Source organism: Citrus sinensis, chromosome 9, assembly GCF_022201045.2.
Source record: "Citrus sinensis cultivar Valencia sweet orange chromosome 9, DVS_A1.0, whole genome shotgun sequence".
In the NCBI taxonomy this organism is placed as follows: domain Eukaryota; kingdom Viridiplantae; phylum Streptophyta; class Magnoliopsida; order Sapindales; family Rutaceae; genus Citrus; species Citrus sinensis.
This window is the reverse complement of record NC_068564.1, coordinates 9,343,712-9,362,347: the sequence shown is the minus strand read 5'-3', so window position 1 is coordinate 9,362,347 and position 18,636 is coordinate 9,343,712. Positions and strand designations below refer to the sequence as shown.

Here is an 18,636-nt window from a genome sequence, read left to right as displayed (position 1 = left end):
GAACATGTGAGAGTAAATCACAACAAATTTTAGGTTTCTAGATGCAAAACAATTGGGGTTAGAAGTGCAGCAGCCAAAACCGAGATCCCGATTCGCGAAGGTGGACAAACGGCAGCCAAAACCCGTGACATAGCTGGATGAACGATGGCTGATAATGAAAATGAACACGAACACAGTGAAGGTGGTGAAACGATGATGAGTGACGACGGCGATTTGGTGAAAGGAAGGGCTGAAGAGAGAGAGGAAATGTTTGGATTTGGTTTGGCGGCCATGGCTGTGAATATGGGCATTAGGGTTGATTTTTTAATTTTTCTATTTATATCAAAATAATTTAAAAATTAGTATCAAAATAAACTTATCCGGGTCCGGATTCCGGATATGCAAGTTTACCCAAATTCGGATCTGGACCCGGAAACTTCCGGGTTGGTAATTTTGAATCCGGATACCGGATTTAATTTACTCCGGTGCGGGTTGAACCCGATCCAAATTTTCCAAATTCGTCCAGGTCCGGACCGAATCCGGGTTAAATTGCCATCCCTAGCTGGCACGTCTCCGAGAAAACCAAAACATAATAATTACTGGAGAGTACACAGCCAACATAGAGATACCACAGGGATTAGGGGTGCGCATTTAAATGAACTTGAACCCACTGTTCGATTTGATTAAAATTTAATAGAAAAAAAAAAACTAACCAGTTTAATTGAATAAATAAAAATCAAATTGAAAATTCGAATAATCAGATAAAATTATGATTTTAAAAGTTAAAAACTGAAAAGTTGAACAGTCACACATAATTCTAATAGAATTTATCTAGTTTAATTCAGTTTGATAAAAAGTTGAATCAAACCAAACCGTACCCACCGTAATATTGACTGAAAATCTGAAATAATGTCTTCATATTGTCGTTTTACTTATTATTTTATTTTTTTGGAAAAAGAAAAAAGGACATTGAAACGGCAGCATACTAGCATAGGAACACCAATCTATTGTTTCTGTTGCCATGGTGTCTCACCATGATAGCTAAATATCAGTGCTCATAATATAATCTAGGGCCCATTGTATTAATTATTTGCCAAAACATTTACAAGGAGCCCAAACAGTAGAAACTATTTTAAAGAGGAACAGGGTAACATTCTCCTTACATTTTAACATACACATGAACACATGTATACAATTTAAATTGCCATATTAAGAATTTATTACTCAATGATGAGTAAACTCTCTTTAGTGATATTCATGTTTGAAATTTCTGATTACTAACTAAAACTAAGGAACTGCAATAACTATTTCATTTAAAATGCTTGCATACCATGCAATAATTTTGTCTTCTCGTGCTATGTAACAGATCAATCAAAATTAGTTTCTCCCAAGTCCTTAAGAATATAAATATTATTAAAAGATGGCAAAGTGCAGTACCACCGTAATTTGCATTGTTGTTTTAGAAAATAATGAATTGATGTTTGACTCGTATCATGCTATAATTTCATCTTCTTGTGCTATGTAACAAATCAATCAAAATTAGTTTCTCATAAGTTCTTAAGAATATATATATATATATATATATATATATATATATATATAATTGTTCCATCATCCTCTCAAGGTTAGATATGGATTGCATTTGTTGTGCTTGTGGATTTTGAGTGGCCTTTACCTCATTCCTCAATCCTGTCATAGCATCCTTTGTAGATTTTGATAACTTTTGGATTGCTTCTTCCCATGGTTTAGGCTATGAGAAGCTCTGGTTAAACTATCTAAAGGCAGGCTGAGAAGGTTGAGGAGCTTGAGCTGCTGTCTCATTCTATTGGAAACCTTGTAACCATAAAAGGTTGAGGTGATCCCTCCTCCTGAATTATAGGTGTTGGAGTAAGGATTATAGACAAGTTGCCTTCTTATCATATTAATAAATTTGATTTAATCAAGGTAACAATCCTGTTCAGACTGGCTGTAAGCTTGTGGTCCAATAGAATTAACACCTGCAAATGAGGCGAACTGATGAAAAAGTCCTTCGACCACGAACTGACGAGAAAGTCTTTCAACCATAACTTTGATCCCTTTAATATCATAATTAGATTCACCACTAAAGAATTCATTTAATCCTCTTATTCTTCTAGTATTTCTTAAAGAGTGACTCCTGTACTAGGAATTATTAGCTTATCTTTGAAAGAAGTCACAAATTTCTATTGCACTCTTGGACATAATTTCGCTTCTATTAGCTGCCATGAACCACTCTTGAATATGTGGCGATAATCCGTCTAGAAGATGTTGGCATTGATGCCATTTTTCAAACCCATGATGAAGACATTACAAGAGTAAGCCTTTAAATTTCTCCCATGCCTTAAAGAATTGTTCATCCTCTTTTTGCATAAACTCTGAAATCTCCATGTGATTAGTCTAATAAACAGGAAAATATTTATTAAAAAAAATTTCAACCATTATGTCTTAAGATGTAATGTTATTAGTTGGCAATGTGTTGAATCATGATCTAGCTCTATCTTTCAATGAGAAAGTAAATAAACGAAGCTTAACACTATCAATAGAAAAGTTTTCATATTTCAAAGTTTAGCACATAGCATCAAAATCATTTAAATGATTATAGGGATCTTTGTTATCTAAGCCATAAAAAGATGGGAGACAATTAAGGACATTGGAGTTTATTTTAAAACTCCTAACAACAACATCCGGATATCCAACGCATGAGGTGCTTAGATTAGGTAATGCACTAAAATTATCTTTAAAAGGCTTTTCTTATGGTTCTGTAACTATTTTATCTTCAATTATATTTTCCTTAATTTGTTCAACTTTTTCTTTTCATGCAACTTTTTTTTTAATGAAACGTTCTCTCTCAATTTCACTATAAGTTCTAAATCACATAATAGATATCTACGATGATGCATGCAATCACGCAAAAACAATAATCAAAAAAGAAATTTATAAAAATAAAGAAAAGAGAAAATAAATGCTCCAAATTAAATTCTATTGACTAATAAAAGAACTATAAAAAGAAAATAAATTAAAGGATACCAACACTAATAAAAGTAAAGATAAAACTAAAAATAATATAAATCATATCATTAACGGGTTCTTTTACGATTTTATCCTCACCATCCCAACTTATACTAAATGTGTGCAAACGGCAGAGGAAGTGATTGAGAATAAACAAATACAACCTATCAAACTGATAATATGCCAAACCTCAGGGGAGGTTTCTAATAATTGTCCTTTGGAGATAACGCTAAATTCTGGACAGATAACCTTTATAAAATTTTGGGCCTTATGTACTAATTGTCACTTGAGGATTGGTCAAATTAAGATATGAATTGTTAAATGTGATGATTCTGTTTTATATGAAATACTATCATTTACCATATATACTTTTTATAAATAAAGACTTTGTTAAACGTTTACTTCAATGGATCAATTTTTAAACTTGAAAAATGGAAAGCTAAAGAGCGATGAGGGTGAGGACACGTTTCAATTTTCCTTTCGCAAATAATTTTCTCCATTTCACCGGTCTCCCATGAACCACGTTGCCGACTAAAGCTTGTGGACACATTGTTAAGAAGCACCAAAACGATCAAGCATAGAGACGAATTCAACAACCCATGTATCTCCAATTTTCTTTCCTTCGACAAGCTTACAGATATGATATGTTTCATAAAATAATAAATAACACCATGACTTATAAATACTATAGATATGTATGAAGATAAGTTTGAGGGACACAATTTTTTACACAAGTTAAAAAATATAAATTTCTAATTATTAGATTAAAAAAATGAAAGGTCAAGATTAAATGAATTTGTGTTATTAACTTCATTAATATTATTATTATTAATACTCTAACTTTCTCCTCTCTCCTCTTTAATATCTATCTCCATTCTCTCTTCTATTTCAACCAAAATTTTCATCTATTTATATTTGTTTAATCTATCTTTATTTTTAAACCACTACAATTGTCATTACAAAATTTGGATAATTTCACTCAAAATAAGTTTTTTAAAGAATATTTTTATATATTATAGAAGCTTTCAGGAACTATTAAGATACTAAGAGAACGCTCTAGAACACAGCCATAAAGTCAATATCCTAAAACAAAGATATGTATTCTTGTTGAGTAGCCAAGAAAAGCGTCTTAGTGCATACAAGATTAATGACATTAGAATTACAGTATTTAAGAAAGTGGAACATTTATACCGAAAAGCTATAAAAAAATCCTAAAAGATGATGGACAAAAAATAAGTATTTGAAATTTTTTGTACTCATTTATACCAAGTTCTTTACTTTTTAACAACTGAGAAGACAGTACTTTGAATTTCTTTGAATCTACAATAGTTTTCATCAAAATGTCTTTCAGTTATTTTTCTCGATAACAATAAAAATTAAAATGAAAAAAAAAGCTAGATTATGCAAACGAGAATTTTTCAAACAAATGGCAGTTTATAATTACGTAATTAAATTAGTTTTGATGGTTTTAATTATTCCATTTATATATTTATAGTAGTGATAACTAGAAAATTAAAAATAAAAGAAGAAAGAGAATTAAACATTAAAGAAAAGAGAGAGAAAAATAGTAGTGAAATTAATAAGTCATGTCATCTAATGTTAACCGTCCATTTTTTTAATTTAATGATTAGATTAATTGTGTTTAAATTAGTGTTTAAAATTATGTCCCTTGAATCCACTCTCTATTATTTTTTTGGAAAAAAAAGAATTAAGAAATACTCATGGCAATAATTAAAGATGAACAAATTAGTAATATTATATGCGAACATATTGAGCAAATATAATAGAGAAGTAAAGATTGTAAATATTGGGATTGTACTTCAAGTAGGTGATGACATCGCCTGTATTTATGAATTTGATGAATATATAGATATATGAGTCCTTCTTTGATGAATATAAATACTATTAAATTATATTATATGACTTTATAATACATTAAATAATGATTTTATTAAATTACATGGCGCATAAAAATAAATACCCACCCACTAAATGTAAATCAAAACTGCGGTGATTGTCATCTTATGGTCATGTGCTTAGAAAATTAACATTTCGGATAAAGACATAGCAGACGTCCATACACAATAATGTATGTTTCGTTTGTCGTTACATTTTTTTTTCTTAAAATAATTACAAAAGATATACTCTTAATGGCCCGGTAGGTGGCTTATAGACTTGTAGTATCTTTGTTTAGGTAGTCATTCGAGTTCAACTCCGACAACGCAACTGTTTAAAACAGTTGTATTTGTACTTCTGCACATTTTCTTACCTTCTTAAAAATATATATATATAATAATAGTTTTGTATTAAGCTTGATAGTTCATTACGATCTTCTCTCAATAGAAAATGATATGCTAATAACTCTCCTTTCACATGACTAATTAATTTATCTGGGTCATTTTTTTATGATCATATCCGATAAGTCAGAGCTCGTAATTTTCTGTTAATCACATCTTGCTCGTTTTTAATTTTTTATTTGTCTTCTTGCCCTTTACTCTGGCGTATCCATGTGTCTCACATGGGACATAACATTAGGAAATATTAAAAATTCAAACAATTCAAACTTTATCAACAAGTCACATATATCAATTAATTGTTACTTCTCATTCAATTCAATCATTTAAAAATAAAAATAAAATGAAGCGAAAATAAAACTTACTCATATGTGAAGCTAATAAGTCCCTTATGTGCATAGGAGAAAAATTATCCTCTGCATATTTAAAATTAATAATGGTATGCTTACAAGTGTGTATTTCAATCGAAGTGTACCATATGATGTCGCAGTAATATAAACTGGCATATGTATTTATTATCAGATGCCACATGTTAAATTGTATGAGAATCACGCGTAAACACATCGTCCCAACTTCATTAGTGTTGTTATTACTATTTGGAAGTAGAGCTGACTGTTGCTGAGCCCAAACACATACGTTCATGGTTACCAAACTATTCAGCTGTGTCATACAATAAAAAATATAAAAACAAGTATACTTTGTCTATATCTTTTATATTTTGCCTATGGGTAAAACTGTTCTCTAACGTTTATCTTTTTTGTTTACAGAATCCCTCAAATATAGTAATATATACGAATTTATTTTAAGAAAAAGGGTAAAAGGTTTACAGCAATCTAAGTAAATTATTATTTTTTTAAGAATCTAAGAGGCTATAAATAAATGGTGGCTGGGGGTAAATCTAATGTCTAATATAGAACGGAAGAGGACTAATTAGCTGAGCCCATTCTGTTTCTTCCTTTTCTATTTAATCTTTGCTTTCTTTTCTATCCCGCAAAATACTAGCTAGCCAGCCTGCATAATCATTGACTAACACAATGCCACTTGTTATTTGATTTTTATTCTGGAGTTATCTTGGATCTCTCAGTCACTCGCACCTTGAAGAAGCCTCAAGGTCAGAGCCATAGCCTTAAGATATTATATTGAAATTTTGGGGGGGAAAAAAAGATCCTCATTGAGAGATTTTAGGATGTGGATAATATTTTTTTTTTTGAAAATATCTTCTCTTTAAAGTTTTTCTTTTGTTTTTTTGTTCACCTATACCAACCAACCAACACTCATGTTTGAGTGAATAATGCAGAATACATAAAAGATTTTTTTTGGAAGGTGTAAACAAAATGTCGACAAAAATGAGAGTGGCGGTGATTGGAGCTGGGATTAGTGGACTGGTTTCAGCTTACGTTCTCGCAAAAGCCGGCGTCGAGGTTGTGTTATACGAGAAGGATGATTATCTCGGCGGCCATGCCAAGACTGTCACCTTCGACGGCGTTGACTTAGACCTTGGTTTCATGGTCTTCAATCGTGTAAGTTTAATTTTCTTCATTTTCATCTTCTTCAAATATACCACTATAATAACCTCGTTCAGTAAAGATTAAATGTAATTTTTTTTATAAAACAAATTAAGTATGTAATTCCAAGTTTTTTTTTTATTAATTCGATATTTTTACGATCTGCAGAAGTCTACCGACATATAGAAAAACTTCTTCATTATTACGTATTATAGAGAAACTTTGGCGTGGATCCCTTATGTCCTTTTGTAGGCTACAAAGGCTATTGATGATAGAGAAATTTAAAATTTAATCTTTTAGGGAAAGAAAGAATAGCAATAACAGAAAAAGAAATTAATGTCAAAGGATATATATATATATATATATATATATATATATATATATTATTATTGCAGTAGTTAGTACGTCTTGTTTGTTACTTCAATTATATATTATGTTATAAATCTTAGGATTTTTGAGGAGGAAATTAATTAACTGATGAATTAATAGCGACTTTGCTTATGTATCTAATCTTCTGCAATTTTCTGTCGTGTTATGAACGTATGAAGCACATGCATCCACATAGAATTTATCCGTAATTCTGAACTGTTGATACCGATGGATGCAACGACCCATTGAGTGGTCCAGATTTTATTTTTGAAATATAAATATGTTAGAATCAGAATTCCATTAATATATTTACAATCAATATTTATTGGGACTAATCTATATTAATTCTATAGCGGCATAACCTAAATTTCTACATTTAGATTAATTCTATTGTGGCACAACTTAATTTTCTACATTTAGAGAGACATATCTATTTTATCCATAAATTTGTGAGAGAGAAATCTACTCTTGTCACCCTTAATCTTTTTAATGTGAATATGCTGAATATATATATATATATGAATGTTTTTAAATAATTAAAGACTTAATTTTTCACTTTCTTAAACCACATTACTTAAGAATATGTATATATATATAAAATAGCTCTGACCATAAATCTTCCACTTTTTCTCTAAATTCATATTTAAGAAGACAAGCCCAAACAAAAGCCATATAGATTCTTCTCAAGTCTGAAATCAAAATTATGCTGCAAGTTGAGGAAAGCTATGTGAAGCTCCTCCACCGGAGTGTTGTCATTTTGTTCTTGGCTTGGGATTTGAAAAAAAAAAAAGAAAATTACATTTTTTAAGATTATGTGATTGGCGTATGGACCCCGGTGAGACTTTTTGAGAGAGGACCATTTTACTATTAAATTGTTGATGATAACGTGAGTACCGATGTGATCCCACCGAAAGAATTAATTATTAGCTTTTTAGGTCCATGCTACACTCTGGGAACTTTATTGCTTTAGGCATTTTTCTCCCTCCGTTTTCATTTTGGTAAACGAAAGAAACGGGTAACACGTGACCGGTAGAGTTTTAGTGTTGATTTTTTTTTTTAAACAAGTAATAAGTTATATTCTAATAACAATTTAATTCTCTCCTCATTTATGTAAAATGGTTGTGTGAGTTTTAGTGTTGATTTAAATACGTACATTTAAGACCAAAATTAACTGCAATTAACTTAGAAATAATTTTATGTAAAATTAAAAGAGTGTTATGTCCTATGAAAAACAAAAGACACTCTTTAAAATTGTCTAATGTACTTATAATCCATCAACTTCATAATACATAAAGAGAACTTAACTACTTGATTTCATCAGTTAAGTGTTTAGATGACAACAAGAGCAATGTGGTCCACTGTAAGTGGTTCAATGCTGTTACGTACATTTTCTTTTCTTTTTTTTAATTAAAGGATTTTTTTTATATAGAACAAAAAAATGGAAAATAAATCTGTTGTTTTTGCCAATGCTAGGCAATTGTGGCATATCACTTACCCCTGGGTGTTAAGGAACTGTAACTCTATGTTTAGTAGTGAGGTGGGCTCGTTTTGTCAACTTAGGATCTGTTTGGTACATCTTGTCAAGTATAATTTATTTAAGTAGAGTTTTGGTTAGTAGAACTTTTATAAATAGAGATTTTACTATAAAATTTTAGTTATTTGATTGTCAATAAGGCTCTGTTTGGTATAACTTTTCAAGTAGAACTTATTTAAGTAGAGTTTTTTTTTTAGTAGAGCTTTTGAAATAGAGTTTTTACTAAAAAAATTTAGTAGTTTGGTTGTCCATAAGAATTTTTATTAAAAATTTATAAAATTACTTTAATAGACAAATTTTTTAAAGTTCTATTATGAAAATAATAAATAAGATTGTTAAATAAGTCGAGAATATTTTAAATATTTTGATATTTAAAAAAAGTTTTTCAATGTCTACTCCCAAAAACTCAAAATTTGAGCTTTTACTGGTAAAGGTAAAATAGCTTATTTAAGCTTCAAAAGCTCTATTAGAAAAATAATCAAACAAAAAAAATTATGATAAGAGCTTATAGGATTAAATAAGCACTATGGCCATTAAATAAGTCATACCAAGCAGGCACTAAGAGTTTTTATTAAAAAATTATGAAATTACTTTAATAGGCAAGTTTTTTAAAGTTATGTTATGAAAAGAATAAAATAAGATTATCAAATCAAATGAGGATATTTTAGATATTTTAACATTTAAAAAAGCTTTTCAACCTTTACTCCGAAAAACCCAAAATTTGAGTTTTTACTAATAGAGACAAAATAGCTTATTTAAGCTTCAAAAGCTCTATTAAAAAAAACCAAACAACAAAAAAATTTATGATAAGAGCTTATGGGATTAAATAAGCACTTATAACCATTAAATAAATCAATTAAATAAACATTTATAACCATTAAATAAGTCAGAGGCACTTAGTATTATAAAAAGAAAGCCTAAACCCCAAATCAATAGTGGTTTCTACTGAAAACTCATTACCAAACGGTGACTAGATCTCCATTATCTATATCATTGATGGTTGATGCTGAAGGAGGTTGTGGTGCACCATGACACTATGCCCTTTTTGGTATTGATATTTGGACAACTATAACTTTCAAGTTATTTATTAAAGTATTTTGTAAACACTTACTATTGTGATTTAAAAGTTAAGATGATTTGATTTCATATTTTATATTATGAAAAAATTATAATATATTTATTAAAATTATTATTTAAAAATCATATTTACTATATATTATTACTTTTATTTCATAATTATAATTTTTTGCCACTTAACTTAAAAACTACCGCATCTCAATATTAAACAAGCTTGCCACTGCTAATGCTCAATTTGAACGTTCTCTGTTGGTCATTTTACATGGAAAGTCTCCTGTATTTCCATTGTGCAAACAACCAACTAATAAAATTATGACATTTATACACATATCGTGATGATTCTATTAGTTGGCTATACATACTTGCGTTGTAAGTTTCTCTGTCATTGTAATCAGGATTGCTGTCAATGCGATCCCTGTTAACTGTTAAGAACCCCTAATATTTTTTTCCTATTATATTTAGTTTAAATAAAATTATGATAAAATCTCTATAAATTAACAACATAAATTTGAAAGTAATAAAAAATTATTAATAAGTGAATATTTTAATTAATAAAATTATAATTTAGCATTTGGCAACAAATCGAGACGGGCAAAATATGTTATTTAAGATATCAATTCATTTCTAAGTTCTAAGATATATAAGTATAATATATTGTATTGTGAACATATTTATAAAAATAATAGAAAAATATAGTTCAATTAACTGGCTCCCACCAAAAAAGATCTTGCGGCTTAACACATTTGATTGTGAGCCTATTTCATTCGTGAAATATAGTGGTTACAAGTAACGCCGAGTTGTTGATTGTGGATTCTGAATGATCTGACAGGTAACATATCCAAATATGATGGAGTTCTTTGAGAGTCTTGGGGTTGATATGGAGATGTCTGATATGTCATTTTCAGTGAGCTTAGAAAAAGGCCATGGCTGTGAATGGGGTAGCAGAAATGGCTTGTCCAGTTTGTTTGCACAGAAGAAAAATGTTCTCAATCCTTACTTTTGGCAAATGCTTCGGGAAATTATCAAGTTCAAAGATGATGTCCTCGGGTTTGCTCTTCTCCCTTCACTTTTAACAAAATTTTGTTTCTTTAAATTTCAAACTCGAAGGTTATCAGAATTGTTATTTCAGTTATCTTGAAGAGCTCGAAAGCAACCCAGACATTGACCGCAGTGAGACCTTGGGGCAGTTTGTAAATTCAAGAGGCTACTCCGAATTGTTTCAGAAGGCTTATCTTGTAAGATTGCTGAAGCATTGTACTCTGTCATATCCTTTAGCTTTTACGGTCCATGGTAGTGATCATTGATTTTGTTGCTTACTAGCGGTAATTATACTGTCATGTTATAGATTCCAATATGTGGTTCAATATGGTCCTGCCCTTCAGAAGGTGTAACGAGCTTTTCTGCTTTCTCTGTTCTGTCATTTTGCCGCAACCATCATCTGCTTCAGGTACATTGTCCTTCCAGGAGTAATATGTTGTCCAAAGTTAAATTTCCCAGTATTTCTATCGTTTCATGATTTTGGTTTGATTGTTTATGCAGCTCTTTGGCCGTCCACAATGGCTTACTGTCAGATGGCGTTCACATTCTTATGTCAATAAGGTGATTTGTTAGTGCTTTTAGCGCTACAAATTGTTTATTTATTTATTTATTTTTCTGAAAGATTTTTCATGCTAAGGTTCAATGGATGTATGCAAAGTTCATAATTTCTAGCCATTGATTTGGTTTCAATAAAAAATCAGGTCAGAAAACAACTTGAGAGCTGGGGCTGTCAAATAAGAACCAGTTCTGAGGTGTGTTCTGTTTTGCCAGCTGATAAAGGTTAGCATGTAGTTAAATTCATTGTATAAACAAATCCATTTTCTGCAGATACTATATCTATTGTGAGATATGCTACATACAAAAGCAGCAGAAGAAGAGACATGAAATCATTGTAGCCATTGATAATAATTTCTTGCAGGTTGCACTATAGTCTGTGGAGATGGTTCCCGAGAATTTTACAATAGCTGTGTAATGGCTCTTCATGCTCCAGATGCTTTAAAAATACTTGGAAACCAAGCAACATTTGATGAAACTAGGATACTTGGTGCATTCCAGTATGTCTACAGGTACTGTCTCCCACTAGTTATTAACATCCTTTCATTATTCATCCATTTGGTACTAGTTTATTTGAAGGGTGATTGTAAAAGGTCTACAGTGTTTGGCAAATCAACTTAGACAGTGAACTGGTATTCATAGTGAAATTGATAGAATGATGAATTTCTGTAGTCTACTATATAGAAATGGGCGATCATTCATTTACTTTCTATTGGCAGTGATATTTTCCTTCATCGTGATAAAAGATTTATGCCCCAAAACCCAGCAGCATGGAGTGCATGGAACTTTCTTGAGAGTTTTGACAGTAAAGTTTGTCTGACATACTGGCTTAATGTGCTTCAGGTATGCAATATAATTGTTCCAACGAATGGAGCAAAACCTGAAATAATTGAGATGTGCATTAAATGATTTGGCGACAAGATTGCACTGTGTAGTCTGAAATGTTAATTTTGCAAATTAATAGGCTGTCTCCTGAGGGAATTAATTGCACTCTAAATCTTAACCTTGCAGAATCTTGGTGAAACGAGTTTACCTTTTCTTGTAACTCTGAATCCTGATCATGTACCAGAACATACTTTGCTCAAGTGGTCAACAGGCCATCCAGTTCCCTCTGTTGCTGCTTCAAAAGCTTCGCTTGAGCTTGACCATATTCAAGGGAAGAGAGGAATTTGGTTTTGCGGAGCATATCAGGGTGAGCATTTCAATGCATGGAGATTAGACACCATCAATAACTTTTTTCATTACATTTAGTTACATTTAGAAGCATTTCTTCATATTACGACACAGCAGCTAAATTTGAATGGCAGACGTTACTTTTCAATGTTAATTGCCACGTCATTTTCCTCTCCATTGTTCACAGACGTTACGTTCTCTCCAATAGTACTATGTCTTAGAATATCTGGTGAGCTTAACACTTTTGGGTCATCTCAGTAATTTCTTTTGCATCTGTTTCAGGTTATGGCTTCCATGAGGATGGACTAAAGGTAGCAATTACTGCCCCTTAAATTTACTACTCATACATATCATTTCTGCAATGAAGTACTCATTAAATTTTAGAATCCAATGAGAGTTTACAAGTTACTTGTTCATCACGTCAATATAGGATCTATCAATTACAATATAGGATCTATCAATTAAGTCATGTACGACTTACAAGTGAATGGTGCATTTTTGTAGGCAGGCATGACTGCGGCGCATGGTGTGCTCGGAAAAAGTTGTACTCTTTCGAGCAACCCAAGACACATGATACCATCTCTGAAGGAAACTGGGGCTCGTCTTTTTGTTGCTAGATTTCTTGGACAGTATATATCTACAGGCAGTATGATGTGAGTTCATTCTTATTCCCATGTCAGTTTGCCTGTTTTCGCTTCTACAAACTCACAAACATAGAAATAAAATAACAAAATGTGTCATATTTTAGAAATACTGATACAATGTGCTTTCTGGCTTCACAGTTTGCTTGAGGAAGGAGGCACCATATTTACTTTTGAGGGAACTCGGAAAAATTGTCATTTAAAAACTGTTTTGAGAATTCACAGTCCCCAGTTTTACTGGAAGGTAACGCAATTTTAATTTTTGTTTGAAATTATATTAAGAGAGATTGAAATACTGGAAAATTTCTCTATGGAAACTATAAGCCATACAGTAGCGTGGTTTTAGTTTTACAATCTTGTTCATGTATTTGTAATGCACAAAATTCAAACAAACTGATGAGTGCTAGAAGTGGTTATCAGGTTATGACACAGGCAGATTTAGGCCTTGCAGATGCATATATCAATGGAGATTTTTCTTTTGTTGATAAAGATGAAGGTCTTCTAAATCTATTTATGGTAAGATTGAGTCGAAAGCCAGCTTTGTTTTATCAGTATCTGCATCTAGATTTTTTCCTTGCTGATTTAAATTTCAGATTCTGATTGCCAACAGAGATTTGGATTCTTCAGTCTCCAAGTTAAAACAGAAGAGGTATATTGTGATTGTTTGGACTCTTGGAATATAATATTGATAGTTGTTTTTTTTTTGTTTTTTCAATCTCATTACATATTAAGTAATTCACTCTTTGTCGGCTTCAGGGGTTGGTGGTCACCAATGTTATTCACTGCTGGTATTGCGTCTGCAAAGTATTTCTTTCGGCACATTTCAAGGCAAAATACTCTCACACAAGCTCGTAGGAACATCTCTCGTCATTATGATCTGGTAAATTCTTTCACAACCCATGTTCCTTGTAGTATTACAAGTGGAATCTCAGAACTCTTATTTGATCTTTGATTCCAGAGCAATGAACTTTTTTCTCTGTTCTTGGACGAGTCAATGACTTACTCATGTGCCGTATTTAAGGTTAGAGAAGTGATCTTCTTTGTCAGTATTCCGTGGCTTTCATTTCCTATATATATATGTACTTTCACCTCCAATGAAAAATTGACTTACCATGTATTGATGATGCTTGCGTCCATTTCTTTAAAGAGCGAAGATGAAGACTTGAAAGCTGCACAAATGCGAAAAGTTTCTCTTTTGATTGAGAAAGTGAGTCTATTCAAAACTATTAAATGTTTTATCAAATTTTAATCTACTTAATGCTTTTTTTTTAAAATAAATTTTTAACCTGACGTGCCTAAACTTGTCTAGGCAAGAGTTAGTAAGGGGCAAGAAGTTCTTGAGATAGGATGTGGGTGGGGAACCTTGGCCATTGAAATAGTCAAGCGAACTGGATGCAAGTACACCGGTATAACCTTGTCTGAGGAGCAACTGAAATATGCAGAGATGAAAGTGAAGGAAGCCGGCCTTCAGGTAACAATCTTGAGAATGTCGTTCAAGTAATCAGAAAAAAAGAACTGGCAAAACTAGTTGAAATTTGTTACTATCAGAATCACATTACTTAGAACCTTAACCATCAATGCTATCAGGACCTCATCAGATTATATCTCTGTGACTATCGTCAACTGGCTAAAGCCAACAAATATGACAGAATTATTTCTTGGTAAGTACTCTCACCACATCAAATTATGAATATGACATCAACGTACATGCCGAAGTGACAAGCTTTTCAACGGCTTTTCTTAGTGAGATGATAGAAGCTGTTGGTCATGAATTCATGGAGGAGTTTTTTGGTTGCTGCGAATCACTGCTAGCGGAAGATGGGCTTCTTGTTCTTCAAGTAATGTCTTTTGGCCAGTTTGTTTGAATTGCCTGGATATTCAGCGTTTGGCCACTATATCTCTAATTTTTTCTAATGGTAACCTTTTCAGTTTATATCAATACCGGATGAGCGTTATAATGAGTACAGGCTAAGTTCAGATTTTATAAAGGAATATATTTTCCCTGGTGGATGCTTGCCTTCATTAAGCAGGATAACATCCGCCATGTCTGTGGCATCCAGACTCTGGTATAACTTAGCAGTTAGCACAGTTTAACATTTAGTCTTATGTTCATGCGCAATTATGTTTCCTTTTCTCTTTGTGGACTCCCCAAAATTAACCGAACTTTCTGCTAATGCAGCGTGGAGCAAGTGGAAAATATAGGAATCCATTACTACCAAACACTCAGATGTTGGCGAAAGAATTTCATGGAGAAACAGAGGTATCAATAATAATAATATAAATTAATGTATTTGGCATGTCATGTTTTAGTTCTCTTATATGGAATTTCCGCTCTACATAACATGAAAGAACACAAAATAAATTTATATATCCTGACGTGATTAATCTTTTCTCAGCAAAATTCTTGCTCTGGGCTTCAATGACAAGTTCATTCGAACATGGGAATATTACTTTGATTATTGTGCTGCCGGTTTTAGGTCTTATACACTTGGAAACTATCAGGTAAGCCTTAGCCTTTTGCAATATGCAACTAAATTGTTATGCTCCTTGAAATTGTAAATTGATATGAAAAAAAAAAAAAAAAAATCCCTGCAATGCAGATTGTGTTTTCGCGTCCTGGCAACGTTGCTGCATTCAGCAATCCATACAAAGGCTTTCCTTCGGCATATTGATCTGTTCAGTAAATGGAGACCAAGCTCTCTTTAATTCATACCAGCTCATGTTGTTGCTGTGTCATTTGTTACACAATTACTTCAAGTACTTGGTGCGTAGGTAGTGATACATATTTTTTCGACGGTAAAAGTCCCTGAAATAAAACTGCATATTGAGAACGAGAAATAGGAAGAAACAAAGAAGGGATATTTTTTCATCTTTAGAAATTCTTGTAAACCTATTGCAGTTCCATCCCGCGCCAGAAAATTACATTGTATTGATTTATGCAAATTAATACTAAGATTGAGTTGAGAATACTGATAAGAGAAATCATTTGGAATCAGTGGATAACCAGGCATTGCTAGTAAATTTTTTGACTTGGCTATGAAGGAACAAAATTCTGCATTTTGGTTACTTTGAAGCAAAATTTTTTTTGTCATTCTGGTTTTTTTTTGTCGGAAGTGTTCTTAGTTACCTTGTACTTTTTATTCTAAATTGTATTAAATCATAACTTTGTTGCATGTTTTTTTTCATCGATTCTAGTGTCCTTAAAACAAGGCAAAATGAATGATAAGCGACTTAATATATGCAACAGCAGCATATATGTAAATTTTCCAATTTCGAGTACTGTATAGGTGGCTCATGTTACTTGTAATGGAATCTGCTCAAGCCACAACCATTCATGGAATAAAATACATTGCAAGTAGCTGTTCGAGCTCCATAATTGTCCACGAGTCAGTCTCAAAGAAGCCCCCGCCAGGTCTCATAGTCCTTTCATGATAAATTTCCACTACGAGGAGCCACTTACTTGAATCGGCTCTGGTATCATTATTAGGCTCATGTGCACTGCGGCAAAAGCTTAAGTTGACTGCGGTCGTGAGACACCGGATGGTTTACAAAAAAAAAAAAAAAAAAAAAGCTTAAGTTGACGGCTGAAGTGTACCATATTTACTTTTTAGGTAACTACCATAAAATAAGAAACTGTTGTAATTTCTTTTGTATTTCCTTTTTCTTCTTCTTCTTCTTTTTCTTTTTTTTTTTCAACTTGAATTTCTTTTGAATATAAACATTTGAACCATTTTTTTCACCCTAGATCAGTAGGTTCCAAAATTATTCCGTCAATTTGACCAGACATGAATAACATTCTGTGCATGTAGCATGCTGATAGATTTTTAAAGCTTTGAAGTTCAAAACTTAACTACGAGAATCATACAATAAAACTAAGTAATGTGTCAACTCATCAACTGTCAACTGTTAACTGTAAAATCCTCCATTGTTCAAATGAGAAGGAGATTGCAGGAGAGAGAAAATCTGCTATTCCGCACATGACCATCAGCCGACAGAAAGTTTCCTTTGATAGTCTTCCTCGTACTCCTTCACTTTCATCAACAAATCACCAATCTCTTAAAATGTCCAAAAACTAAACCACAAAAGCAATATTTTTACAAAATGGACCTCAAATCTTCTGTTCTTTTTCTTTTAATACAGCTCTCTGTATCTTTAAGTCTTCACATCATCACTTCATTTGCTGACATACCATTAAACTCAACTCTTTACGCTTCAAATTTTAACCAATCTTGGCCTTTACCGAACAGCACGTTTTCACTTTCATTAACTAAACAAACGCCCCTTTCTTTCATTCCCGTCATTACTCATTCCGGAGGGGCTCCCGTCTCGACCGCCGGCAAAACCCCCGTCGACTCATCTGAGTCCTTTCAGTTTCATCCCACCGGCCTCATCCGCCTCATCAACGGCTCCGGCTCTGTCATTTGGGATACTAACACTCAACGTCAATGTCTCTTCTACCTGTCTTCATGACTTCTGGCAACCTCGTACTTGACGAAAACGACGGCGTTTTTGCTTGGTCCTCGTTTGATAACCTATTGATATCATCGTTCCCCCACAGAATTTAACTTTTGGCAAGAATTTGCAATCTTCGGTATTATTCTTTTACTCAACTCAACTCAGGGAATTTGAGTTTGAAGTGGAATGATTGTGTTCTTATGTTACTAATGGATTGAATTCAACTATTAACTCAAATTTGACTTCACCAATTTTAAGATTGTAGCCTGTTGGGATTCTGTCTATATTTGATGTTACTTTGCTAAGTGCTGCTATTATTTGCGTTTGGGTGATAAAATAAGGATACCAAAATCAGGTTTTCCTTGAAACCTGACTCTGTTTGCCTCGCCATTCTAAGCAGTCTAAAGAGTGCTGGCGAGCAGGGCTGGTGAGTAGCTAGCTAAATGAGGAAGGGACCATTCTTTCTTTCATTTTCTTTCAAATTTTCTATCTCAGCTTTTCCTGTGGTTGCTATTAGTTAGTAGCTCTCAATATATGTGTGTGTGTATATATATATATATATATATATAGCAGGAGAACCAAGCATAGTGTCACGGGATAAGTATTTTGCGCAGCAAACCCATGCGGCACTTAGAAAATTTTGCCGAATGTTGCTAAGTAAGCCCTGAGCTTCTCGAACTAGAGAAGAGAGCAATGAAGCCGAATAAGAAAACTTGTGTTGCACAAAAGAGAGATTACAATGCTTGAGTTGCTTGCTCAATGCTTGTTGTTGTTTAAATGCCTAATGCCATCCCATATTTATAGGGGAGGCTTGCCAATCTCTAGAGATTCTAGAGAATTCTACCACTTCCTAGCTATTTACATGTGGTGGAATTGTATAGAGAATTCTAGAGTATTTACAAGCTCACATGTGCTAAAGTTGCCTAGAACTTTCCGGAATTGACCAAGCTAGCACTCTTTCCCTTGTGTTGGCTCTCTAGCCCAAAATG

The 18,636-nt window shown here is 32.6% G+C and overlaps 1 protein-coding gene and 1 non-coding gene across 3 annotated transcripts; both read left to right on the top strand.

The window, feature by feature from the left end:
• Positions 1 to 2,287: 2,287 nt before the first annotated feature.
• LOC112496273 (small nucleolar RNA R71) lies at positions 2,288 to 2,391 on the top strand. The gene has a single exon (XR_003062783.2). It is a non-coding gene; the product is annotated as a small nucleolar RNA R71 (small nucleolar RNA).
• A 3,811-nt stretch (positions 2,392 to 6,202) lies between these two features.
• LOC102615883 (uncharacterized) lies at positions 6,203 to 16,184 on the top strand. 2 transcript variants are annotated; one of them, XM_052433140.1, is made up of 25 exons: positions 6,203 to 6,411; positions 6,624 to 6,820; positions 10,615 to 10,832; positions 10,915 to 11,020; positions 11,131 to 11,232; positions 11,325 to 11,384; positions 11,525 to 11,603; positions 11,743 to 11,890; positions 12,098 to 12,221; positions 12,390 to 12,570; positions 12,834 to 12,862; positions 13,056 to 13,204; positions 13,334 to 13,436; positions 13,613 to 13,708; positions 13,786 to 13,841; positions 13,949 to 14,072; positions 14,151 to 14,213; positions 14,340 to 14,399; positions 14,502 to 14,663; positions 14,780 to 14,853; positions 14,937 to 15,030; positions 15,122 to 15,258; positions 15,372 to 15,452; positions 15,589 to 15,694; positions 15,793 to 16,184. In XM_052433140.1, exons 2-25 carry the CDS (start codon positions 6,635 to 6,637, stop codon positions 15,862 to 15,864), a joined length of 2,610 nt encoding a protein of 869 aa, XP_052289100.1. In that variant the 5' UTR covers positions 6,203 to 6,411; positions 6,624 to 6,634; the 3' UTR covers positions 15,865 to 16,184. The 2 variants fall into 2 exon arrangements, with proteins under 2 accessions (XP_052289100.1, XP_006493505.2); XM_006493442.4 differs by having other exon boundaries at positions 6,598 to 6,820.
• The last annotated feature ends 2,452 nt before the right edge of the window (positions 16,185 to 18,636 follow it).

Coding starts and splice junctions, on each gene's coding strand:
- LOC102615883 (XM_052433140.1), top strand. CDS start 6,635: ATGTCGACAAAAATGAGAGTGGCGGTGATTGGAGCTGGGATTAGTGGA. Junction 6,821..10,614: donor GTTTCATGGTCTTCAATCGT/GTAAGTTTAATT, acceptor ATGATCTGACAG/GTAACATATCCAAATATGAT. Junction 11,891..12,097: donor GCATTCCAGTATGTCTACAG/GTACTGTCTCCC, acceptor TTCTATTGGCAG/TGATATTTTCCTTCATCGTG.